This window comes from Phaenicophaeus curvirostris, chromosome 11 (assembly GCF_032191515.1).
Source record: "Phaenicophaeus curvirostris isolate KB17595 chromosome 11, BPBGC_Pcur_1.0, whole genome shotgun sequence".
Taxonomy (NCBI): domain Eukaryota; kingdom Metazoa; phylum Chordata; class Aves; order Cuculiformes; family Cuculidae; genus Phaenicophaeus; species Phaenicophaeus curvirostris.
The window spans coordinates 20,614,896-20,626,425 of record NC_091402.1 but is presented as its reverse complement, the minus strand read 5'-3'; the positions used below and the strand labels follow the sequence as shown (position 1 = coordinate 20,626,425).

The window sequence follows — 11,530 nt, the reverse complement described above, 5'->3', positions numbered from 1 at the left end:
CAGGGACCCCTCCGCCCCGTGCACCCCACCCAGGGACCCCTCAATCCTCACGGGGGCCCCCACCACCCCCTCTCCCCCTCCTCCCCCTCCTCCCCCGCCTCCCGGCCGCCCCTCCCCGCGCCTGCGCGGTCCCCGCGGTGGGTGCGCGGCTGCGCGGGCCGGGCCGGGCTATAAAGGCGGTCGGTTCCCCGGGGTCGGTGTGGCGGCGGCGGCCCGGTCGGGGACTGGCGTGCGGGATGGAGGCGGTGGTGCGGCGCTGCCCGTTCCTGGCCCGGGTGCCGCAGGCCTTCCTGCAGAAGGCGGGCCCCTCGCTGCTGCTGTACGCCCAGCTCTGCCCGCGCATGATGGAGCCGCGCCCCGCCGCCAGGCACATCGCAGCCTCCGCCGCCCGCGGGCAGCGCCCCGAGCCGGGGGCGCCCGGGGACCAGCGTGAGTCGGGGGGGGGGACACACACACACACAGGGGACACCGGCCCTGGGGACCGGGGACACAGGGGATATGAGGCCTGGGGACCGAGGGGAACACAGGGGACATGAGCCTTGGGGACCTGGGCGGGGGGGAACGCAGGGGATATGAGGCTTGGGGACCGGGGGGGGGGGCGGAACACAGGGGACACCGGCCCTGGGGACCGGGGGGGAACACAGGGGACATGAGGCTTGGGGACCGGGGGGAACACAGGGGATATGAGGCTTGGGGACCTGGGGGGGAACACAGGGGACATGAGGCTTGGGGACCTGGGGGGGGAACACAGGGGATATGAGGCTTGGGGACCCGGGGGGGAACACAGGGGACATGAGGCTTGGGGACCCGGGGGGGAACACAGGGGATATGAGGCTTGGGGACCTGGGGGGGGAAACATAGGGGACATGAGGCTTGGGGACCCGGGGGGGAACACAGGGGACATGAGCCTTGGGGACCTGGGGGGGGAACACAGGGGACATGAGCCTTGGGGACCTGGGGGGGGAACACAGGGGACATGAGGTTTGGGGACCTGGGGGGGGAACACAGGGGACATGAGGCTTGGGGACCTTGGGGGGGAACACAGGGGACATGAGCCTTGGGGACCCGGGGGGGAGCACAGGGGACATGAGGCTTGGGGGACAGGGGGAACACAGGGGACATGAGGCTTGGGGATCAGGGCGGGGGGGGGGGAAAACACAGGGGACACCGGCCTTGGGGACCGGGGAGGGGGAACACAGGGGACATGAGCCCTGGGGACACGGGGAAGGGAGGACACGGGACATCAGCCTTGGGGACGTGGGGGGACACACAGGACATGGAGGGGACATCAGCCTTGAGGACAGGGGTGGGGGGACAGGGGACACCAGCCTTGGGGATGTGGGGGACACACCAGCCTTGGGGGTGTGGGGGGACACACAGGACGTGGAGGGAACATCAGCCTTGAGGACAGGGGTGGGGAGACATGGGACATTAGCCTTGGGGACATGGGACATTAGCCTTGGGGACATGTGTGAGGGGATGGGATGCGGGATGTTAGCTTTGGGGACATGTGTGAGGGGACATCAGCCTTGGATACATGGGATGTGTTGGGGGGGACATCAGCCTTGGGGACACGGGGAGGGGGACAGGGCATATCAGCCTTGGGGACATTGGGGGGGGAACACAGGACATCGGTCTTGGGGACATAGAGGGGACACACAGGACATCAGCCTTGGGGATGGGGGGGATGACAGGGGACATCAGCCTTGGGAACATGATGAGGGGAGATGGGACATGAGCCTTGGGGGCCCGGGGGGGGCGGAACACAGGGGATATGAGCCTTGGGGACCCGGGGGGGGAACACAGGGGACACCGGCCTTGGGGACCGGGGGGGGGCGGGGAACGCAGGGGACATGAACCTTGGGGACCTGGGGGTGGGAACACAGGGGATATGAGCCTTGGGGACTGGGGGGGGCACACAGGAGACCTTGGGGACATGGGGGACACACCAGCCTTGGAGACATGGGGGGGCACACAGGACATCAGCCTTGGGGACATGGGGGGGATGTGGGACATTAGCCTTGGGGACATGGGATGTGGGGGGGGGAGATCAGCCTTGGGGACATGGGATGTGGGGGGGGGGGGTGACATCAGCCTTGGGGACATGGGGAGGGGGACAGGGCATATCAGCCGGGGGGATAGTGTCAGGGGGGCGCACAGGACATCAGTCCTCTGCCGGGATGAAGGAAAAGGTTTTTTTCCTCAGAGGGTGTAGGGTTACATATGGTGTTTTAAATCAGATGCCCCTTGGGTGTTACTGGGATTTCCCACTTGTATAAATAAAACATGATTGCTCAAGTTAAATAGTCTTGAATGATGTGTGTTAAATTAATTCTGAAGGAAATGGATAGAAAAGCTTAAGGTAGTGTATTAAAATGACGAAGCTGAAGTGCTTTTCCTTCCTCTCCCCTCATCTCAGAGGCCAAAAATGCCAAAGAGGAGACCCGACAGAACACTGCTGGTGGAACCCAGCCACCTACTGGTCACCCACCTGCAGGTGCCAGCCAGAGCTCTGCTACCAAATGCCCGTTCCTGGCAGCTCAGATGAATCACAAGAACAGTAACGTCTTCTGCAAAGCCAGCCTAGAGCTCCAAGAGGACGTGCAGGAAATGCAGGCGGACAGGAAAGGTGTGTATTCTGCTCACTGAAGTGTTGGTTCCTTCTGAGAACTTCTGTTGCGTGACCTCGCTCTAGAGCGTGCCTAACAGTCGCCACTTACTTTGTGCAGGTAGGATTATGGGAGGCTGCAAGAAAAAGCTGTTAGAGGACGTAGGTGTTAATGACATACCTGCAATATTGTGCAGTGCTTCCCCCAGGTGATTTTGGTGTGGCAATACTGTGCTGTAACGTGATACCCTGGCTCTAAGACTGTGAATCGGTTACCCTTCTGCCCCAAGTGGATGCTTGGGACTGAGGGGGCTTTACCAGCACAGTAATACAGACAAAAGTGGTATATCCAGAGATGGATGGAACTTGATTGAGGTACTATGCAACTACTAGCACAAATCCAAACTGGAAAGCAAGCAAACCATTTTTTTTTTTTGTTTGTGGAACTAAAGGGTGTTGGCTGGCTGATGTGGAAAGGCTGTCCTGCAGAGGAAGGAACTTTTCTTTTTTTAGTAAAGCCTTGCCATCTCTCTCAGGAAGTTTATTTTACTTTTCTGCTTGTTTTCTGTGGCATAGCTTAAAAAAAGATCTGTGCTAACTGAACAAAATGCTAGGAATAAAAAGGAAGCAGCTAAGTAGAACTCTGCCTTCAGTTAGGTGTGTACCAACTCTTTCAGATAAGTGCTGTAGCACTGAGTGATTTTTCTGAGTCATGATGGAAAAAAGTGTTGTAAGAACATTGCATGTTGTATTGGCATTGATTGATGAGGTTTTCCTTTTGTGTCATACAATGTAAAATTGTAAGCAAATAAAATAGTTGATCCTAAGAGGGGCACAAGGATTCAGGCACGTGCTTCCTAAAGAATGAGGAGTTAGAGTCACTTGAAGTGTTTGCTGGCTTTGAACTCTGCTTCATTTTGTTTCAAACTGATTAAGCTCATTGGAATTTATTATGGTGCCCGTTAGGTACAGAATTTGCTAAAATGCCAACCACTTCCACAGTGAGGAACATTGAGACTGAGGGAGAAGAGCGGAGTGGCTTGCTCAAGAAGTTTAAGGACATTGTGCTGAAGCAAAGACCAGAAAGTGTCTCTCATCTGCTTCAGGATAACTTGCCAAAATGTAAGATTGCCTGGCAAAACCCCCACACGCCTGATCTCCTGTGATTGTTTCCTGTGTGCTTAAGCCTCTCTCTCATTACAGCTGTGTCCACCTTCCAGTATGATCAGTTTTTTGAGAAAAAGATAGATGAAAAGAAGAAAGATCACACCTATCGAGTGTTCAAAACAGTGAACCGAAAGGCACAAATCTTCCCCATGGCAGACGACTATACTGACTCTCTGATCACCAAGAAAGAGGTGTCTGTCTGGTGCAGCAATGATTACCTGGGGATGAGCCGTCACCCTCGTGTGTGTGGAGCAGTTATGTGAGTAGTGCCGTGCTCTCAAGAGGCTGTTTTGAGCTCTACTGCCCTGCAGAAGCTTTAGTAGGAAGGCTTTTGAAGAATTGATTTCTGTACTGTGCTGTGTAAGCTGCTTCTGGTATTACTCTTGCTGTAATTAAGATTATGCTCTTCTCTTGAGCTGGGGTAAGAGGTAATTTCATGCCTAGCTCCAAGGCTGCAGTACATATAGTATACTGCCACTCAGTGACTCTGCTCCCTGAGTTTTCCTTGTCACCTCCAGATGTTACCAGATAAACTGAATGGTATATTGCCGCTGCGTTCAGTAACAGATTTCTTAGCTTATCAGAATCCAGAGTTGTGGAGGTTGCTCAAAGACCTCAAACCTAAGAGCTGCTTTTGTAGCTAGTTCCTTTTTAGAACAATACCGATCACGTACTAGGATGTTCCTGGCACTGATCTTTTATTCATGTGTTGTACAGTAATGCTAATGCCTCTCTTTGGGTTCTCTGTAGGGATACGCTGAAACAACACGGCGCTGGAGCAGGCGGCACAAGAAATATTTCGGGAACAAGTAAATTTCACGTCGATTTGGAAAAAGAGCTAGCTGATCTTCATGGGAAAGATGCAGCGCTCTTGTTCTCATCTTGCTTTGTAGCCAATGACTCCACTCTCTTCACTCTAGCTAAAATGCTGCCAGGTGAGATCTCAAACTGCACCCGCTCTTTACCACAAAACCCACAACCCTGCCCTTAGCAGCTAGGAGTAAATTTTACAAACTGCTGCTCAGAGTAAGGGTTCATCCTACCTGAGCAGCAAAGTAGGGGTCTTTTCTGAATACTATGTTCAAGTGATGGTCAAATTGCATAAATCATAGCAGTTTACCAAGGTCTTAGAACTAGGTACTGCAGAAGACACTGGACAAAAAGCAGTGTCATCTCCTCTTACATTTAAATTCAACCTGAAAACGAGGCAGCAGGAATTTAGTGTTTTTGCACTTTCTCTTTACCCCTCCACTGTAGTTGAGGACAGGCTTGTTTTCACTTCAGAAGTTCAAAGCTCAGTATTAATAATAATTAATAAAAATATTAACAACTTGTGAAAACCCTTCTGTATTTCCTTAGGCTCAAGTTTGTGTTAAACAGCTAAAATAAGCCTTAAATAATCTTGCTTCATGATCTGTGATTTACTCTTTTGATCATGAGCATTACTTTCTAGAACGTGCTACCCTTGCTGCTTGAACACTTCCCATATGCAGAGTAGTGCTGGTAATTGGTTAATGCTTTCTATACTTGAAGTGTAACTGGGTTGTTCCTTCAGGCTGTGAGATCTACTCTGATTCTGGAAACCACGCCTCCATGATCCAGGGGATCCGAAACAGCAGAGTGCCAAAACATATATTTCGCCATAACGATGTCAACCATCTCCGGGAACTATTGAAGAAGTCTGATCCATCTACTCCTAAAATTGTTGCATTTGAAACTGTTCACTCAATGGATGGTAAGTTAACACCAAAACCTTCTCTCTTTGTGAGCATTTAGTGCTCAAATCCTCTGTATTTGAGGTCTGAAAGTGTACAGCACTGTAAGAATTTACATGAAAATAGGTGTTTGGGGTACTTCAAATATTTATCCAAGCTGAGCACAGGGAATCCTGAACCACCATCCACTGCTTTGTTTCCTAGGTGCAGTCTGTCCTCTGGAGGAGCTGTGTGATGTGGCCCACGAGCACGGGGCAATCACTTTTGTGGATGAAGTACATGCTGTGGGGCTGTACGGAGCTCGAGGTGGTGGTATAGGAGACCGGGATGGAGTCATGCACAAGATGGACATCATCTCCGGAACGCTTGGTATGCAGGGCCTGGCGCTTTCGCAGACGCTAAGGCAGCAAAGCCTCTGAGCAGCCAGATTAAGTGGGTTAACTCGAACCCAGTCTATCAAATGAACTTCCTAAGTGCTGTTAGGGGCTAGGATTTTTCAGAAAGCCCAAACGATTTAAGTATGCCCCACAGTTTGGAAAGCTTGTGTTAAGCTACTTATGCTGCCTTACAAATTAGTTGAGGTAGCACTTTTCTTTTCTTTAAACAAGCTAGCAAAAGGTCTTCCAGTGGCATGTTATACAACTCAAGAATAAATTCAGGTGAGAATGCTAGTAGGGTAGTAGTCTATATTTAGTAATACTTAGTTCTTTTATGTGAAACATAGTGCTCCTAATCTAGAAACCTGAGATGAGTTATGTAAAGAGATTTGGCAAGAACTGAAGGAACTGCTATTATCTGAGTAGAATGTGGGCTTAGGGGTAAGTTTACTGCTGGAAATCGGAAACAACAACAGCTTCTGAAGTATTAAAAAAAGACTTACTAGGAAAGTTCATGTTATTAAAACTTAAAATCTTGGTTTACAGCCTAATAAAAACAGAAGCATTCACCAGACACCCTAGTTCTATCCATGGCCCTGTTCTGGTACCTGAATGTTTGGAAAGGGGGTTATTGACAACACAGTCGCAGTAACAACCTTGTGTGCTCCCTAAGAGCACAGGCTATTTCTAGCATCTCTGGAACAGATTAATTTAAATCTGCTGAGAGCCTTAGTGCTGACTCTTGGGGTCACTATTGAAGTCTATGCCTGATGATTTGGCTTATAAGGTCTTCCCCAAAATCATAATTTGAGTGTTTGAGAGAGCCTTAAACTATCCTTGCTGTGTAATAACGAGATCTGTGTTGTCAGGATTGGCTTAAAAACAAAGCTTTAACATGTGCTGAGTAAATACAAGATTAGCCCGGAGTGGAGTTTGGAGTGGTTTCCTGCCATGACCACATTAAGTGTGTAGTCAAAATAATTCATCCCTTCAAGTAAAAGGCTATAATACTTCAAGCCATTCCAATGGGTGGAAGGAATAAGCTTGATTTCCTCTTTTTTCCTCAGGCAAAGCATTTGGTTGTGTAGGAGGGTACATCTCCAGTACAAGTTCTCTGATAGACACTGTTCGTTCATACGCCGCTGGCTTTATTTTCACAACATCCCTGCCACCCATGCTCTTAGCTGGTGCCCTAGAATCCGTCCGAACTCTGAAGAGTGAAGAGGGGCGAGTTCTGAGGCGCCAGCACCAACGCAACGTGAAGCTCATGAGGCAGATGCTGATGGACGCGGGGCTGCCAGTGGTGCACTGTCCCAGCCACATCATTCCAATAAGGGTGAGTGCTTAGGGACTGTGGTGCTGGTTTTCCTGACCGTGACTGCGTTACGCTTTCAGATATTATAGCTAACATTCACAAAGTTCAAACCTGTCCTAGCATTCAGCAGTGGTATGTGAGGAGCCTGGCTTAAGCCTGGTGTTTTAAAGCAGAATGATAACATGTATGAAACCTGCTGTCTAACAGTGTACAGAAAGCAAAGAAATGGATAATGAGCTGGTAAAAAGATTTTGGGTTATGCATGTATAGCTAAATGCCTAGACTGCAATATGTGCTTACACTCAGAGGGCTCTACAGCACAGGATTTTAGCCCTTCTTTCTCATACATACGCTCCTTATAGCAGCACAAGGAAGGCTAATCCTACTTGATTCTTGTGGCTAGCGCTTGGCTGCAGAACTCTGCCAGCAGTTCTGCTATCTTGCGTGTTTTGGTTGATCTTGTAACTTACAATTTTGAACTTTAGGTTGCAGATGCTGCTAAAAATACAGAGATCTGTGACAAGTTGATGAGCCAGCACAGCATCTATGTCCAAGCAATCAACTACCCTACAGTTCCCCATGGAGAAGAGCTGCTACGTATTGCCCCTACACCTCATCACACCCCTCAGATGATGAGTTATTTTCTTGGTGAGTGCATTCTTGTCAGTGCAATGAAAGTACTGGGCTATCTCTGCAGTCTTTATACTAAAGATGAGACGGGGAAGTACTTAAGTTTTAGATGCCACTAGCTGGACAGTGTCTCTCAACTGCTGCAGCATACGTAGCGCGTTTCTGCACTTTGCATGTTATGCTCAGAGCAGATTAAGGCCAGTGCCCTGCAACCTAGAATAAAATGTGAAATGCCAGTCCCATACCTGGCTGGTTCTGTCCTAGCCACCTCTGCTGGGGCTCTCTTCCTGCTTTGTCCAAACCAATCTTTGTTATGTGGGACCCAAAGAAATCTGCTGTCCTTTGCTGAGGTGTTAACCTATCTGAATCACACCTCTGTCAAGGGAAAGTAGCTACTTGATCCTGTCAGAGAGGTGCTATGAGGATAGCTGAGACAGCCCAGTCACCTCTGAAGAGGTGGGTTATGTCACAGGGAATTCCTGCTATTCCTTCCCATTTGCTGGGAAAGTACGCTGACACTTCTCTTGCTGCTTCTCTAAAGCAATCCCTTCTCTTATGACTTAATCAAGGTTAACTTTTTTGTTCCTAACAGAAAAACTGCTGGCTACCTGGAAGGATGTTGGTCTAGAGCTAAAGCCACATTCGTCAGCCGAATGCAACTTCTGTAGGAGACCCCTACATTTTGAAGTGATGAGTGAACGGGAAAAATCCTACTTCAGTGGCATGAGCAAACTAGTGTCTGTTAGTGCATGAAAGTAATGGTGTCAGCTGTGTTCTTGTCTAGTTCTAGTATCCAGTCAGCAGCATTTTTAAATTGCTTGACAAGTATTTTAATCCTAGTTGAAGCACTAAGCTCTGAAAATAAATTTCTAGAGCCAGTTGTTTGCTTCTCTGCTTTTTCTTCCATGAGAGGAACCTACATGTCAGTGGTTGGAAGGGCATGTGGTGGAATCAAGAGTGGTCTACAGGTTTAATGCCCTTCAGCTGCACTGCTGCTGGTTTCAATGAGCATAGGCTGAAAGAGCTTCAGTAGTGTTTGCTGGTGCACTATGAGGGATGCATTGTCTGCTCTCCGCTGTGCTTAAAGCTAGATTAAACACAGGGTTAAACTGCTTATCGGTAAGGAATCCGATAATTCAGGTCTTTGACAGAAGTCGTTTGAAGAGAATATCAGTGCTGCTTTTGCAACCCCTCTGAAAACTTAGGCCTATTGCCTAGCTGCCATGCTATTTACTGCTTTCATGAAGAGCAAGGACATGCTTTGAACAGAAGGAAGTAATTTTGTGGGGGTACATGTGTACTCAGAGATCAATATTGGCATGAAGTCTAGCAGAAAGCAATAAACTGCTTCCTTCATCTCCAGCCATCTCCAATAACAGCTCCAGTCTAGCTTCACGAGTCACTAAGCAGCTATTCTGTCAAAGTCCTGTTTTCTAGATGCAATAAGCCAGCCCCTTCCTCGTGCTGTGAAGCTCCTCCTAGGGATCCATTATAACAGCAGGAGTAGCCGTGTGGTGGGGAGATGTAGCAGCTCAAGTTAAAACACAATCATCAGCTGAAAAATCACTGCTTATTTAAACATGTACTGGGGCACACTGCTATTCTCAGAATTCCTAGCAAAATTTTTGACTTCTCACCCCACCGAGCTACTTTTAAGAAGCCAAGAGTGGTTGCATTGTTGTTCAAGCAGATTAACTTTCACTTGCCGTGACATCCATCATCCTGATCTTACTGACGCAAGCGCTACTCAAGGGGAAAAACGCAGTCCCACCCTGACTTCCCGGCCTTACAGGGAGCAGTTGGGGGCCTGAGATGGAGTGAATAGACATTCCAATACACTGATTTCTCATTATACGTTAGATTATTTCACTATGTGAACTTGAGATGTCAAGTAAAAAGCTGTAGAGCCTATATCAACCTTTCCTAGAGCACAGTTCCTGATAAGTGCCTTCAATGCTACTCTGAACTGCTGGTGTAAGCAATCAATGTGTGCGGGGAACACACAACAGAGGTTACAGCCATCATTAGACAATACAAGATTACTTGCATTTCTACTTTGTTTAATGAGAGCATTCAGAATAGGCCCCGTGCATTTTACATACCAGTTAGCAAGCCTACTTTCTCCTAGTTTTTATAGCAGCTACTCTACGTTCTGTACTACAGAGGAGAAGCAGCAAGACAGAAAAGGTACTGGCTGTCAGAAATCTCAAACATTACTCCAAATCAGTCGCAGGAGAGAACCAAATCCAAACATTAAAAGCTGGCAAGCTTTGAAATAACCCAACCAACCTCAGCATGTGGTCATCGGTACCTCCCTGGTTGTACCCAAATTGGCACAAGTTACCTTGGGTTCAAGCAAGGGTGTGAAAGCAGAACCAGCGCGCGTTAAGGGCCCGGTGGAAGTCCATCACTTAACTGCAAAAGAAAGACAAATCAAATGACACACAGAAAGGATAAATTTTCCCCAATGAGCAGGACAAAGAATGAAAAAACAAACACATATTGTTTCTCAGCAAATAGAACTTGAATAGCGGGTTGCGTAACAAGGGATGGTTATGTAAGCTTTAGTTTGATTTCTGGTAAAATAATAGAGGAAGTAATTGGTAAAAGATGTTTAAAGTCTGAGACAAATAGTCCGTGGCAGTGGCAGAATAAGCAAAGAAGCACACGGCTCTGAAGCTACTGCTTACGTTTGTCTGGGGCGAAATAATTCATCTAGTTGAACGCTTCATAGCTCTAAACACATACCCTCCTCAATTTCTCAACCTATTTACGCAGCAGAGGAACCCCAGGTGGAACAGGAGCAAATAGGAGAGTGTGTTCCCCAGTGCTGGGAGGAGGCGTCGAGGGGCTCCGTTACCCACCAGGCTCCTCACCGTGTGCCGTAGGCGGCTGGAGATTAACCCATGGGTTCAGCCCAGGAGGAGGAAACCAGCTCCGCAAAGCTCACAACCTTTGTTTCTTTAGGGAACTGAATTAAAAATAGCCCTTCAGGCTGAGGCCAGCAGGACTTGGCCCACAGGAGGAGGGGGAAGAGGATGCTGTCAGGACTGCTGTGCCGCACGAGGCCTCCGCGCGCCTCACCCACCCCGGCTGCCCCTCGCTGAAACGCTCCTGCGGGGAAATAAATGCCCTGAAACACATTCCTAGCACCTGTTCTCGCTCCTGCTGCTTTCAGCCATGCTGTCCGTGCTGTTTCCTAGGCAGCAACAGTAGTAGGAGCAATAAAAGGAGCATTATTAATGCCACCAGGTTCACAGCTCTTATATCCCTAGTGCCTTCCACCCCTTTATTTGGGGGCACCTCCCTGACACCCCTCAGCCTCTACCCAGTCTCCCAGCCCTCATGTTTACCAGGGTTTCTCTCCCGGTGTGGAGATAACCACGCAGCCTGCTTCAACCCCCCTTCCAGGGCTTTAAAAGCCCCACGAGCTCCCCAGCATCTGCAGCTCAGGGAAGGGGCTCGTGCCCGGTGATGGATATTCACTCTGGTGGCTCGCCACGCTTTTCCCTCAGAAACACCCTTCCTCTCCCAAAAAGCAAGCCCACGCTTTACTCCCCTTAAAAATCTGGATTGAACTTCAGCTGCCTGCAGGACCTACTGCCTCCCCTGGGCTCCAGGTGGAGGCACATGGTAGATCTTAACCTAAACACCAGCAGCACAACTAAATAACCGCATCGTGGAGCCAAACCTCCTGCTTTTCTTGTATTTGGATGGC

The 11,530-nt window shown here is 49.2% G+C and overlaps 1 protein-coding gene across 2 annotated transcripts; it reads left to right on the top strand.

The window, feature by feature from the left end:
• Window positions 1-212: 212 nt before the first annotated feature.
• On the top strand, window positions 213-8,690 carry ALAS1 (5'-aminolevulinate synthase 1). Of its 2 annotated transcripts, none has more exons than XM_069865856.1 (10): window positions 213-429; window positions 2,420-2,629; window positions 3,611-3,730; window positions 3,812-4,034; window positions 4,526-4,710; window positions 5,331-5,510; window positions 5,695-5,859; window positions 6,935-7,203; window positions 7,668-7,830; window positions 8,405-8,690. In XM_069865856.1, exons 1-10 carry the CDS (start codon window positions 237-239, stop codon window positions 8,563-8,565), a joined length of 1,869 nt encoding a protein of 622 aa, XP_069721957.1. In that variant the 5' UTR covers window positions 213-236; the 3' UTR covers window positions 8,566-8,690. The 2 variants fall into 2 exon arrangements, with proteins under 2 accessions (XP_069721957.1, XP_069721956.1); XM_069865855.1 differs by having other exon boundaries at window positions 3,575-3,730.
• Window positions 8,691-11,530: the final 2,840 nt, after the last annotated feature.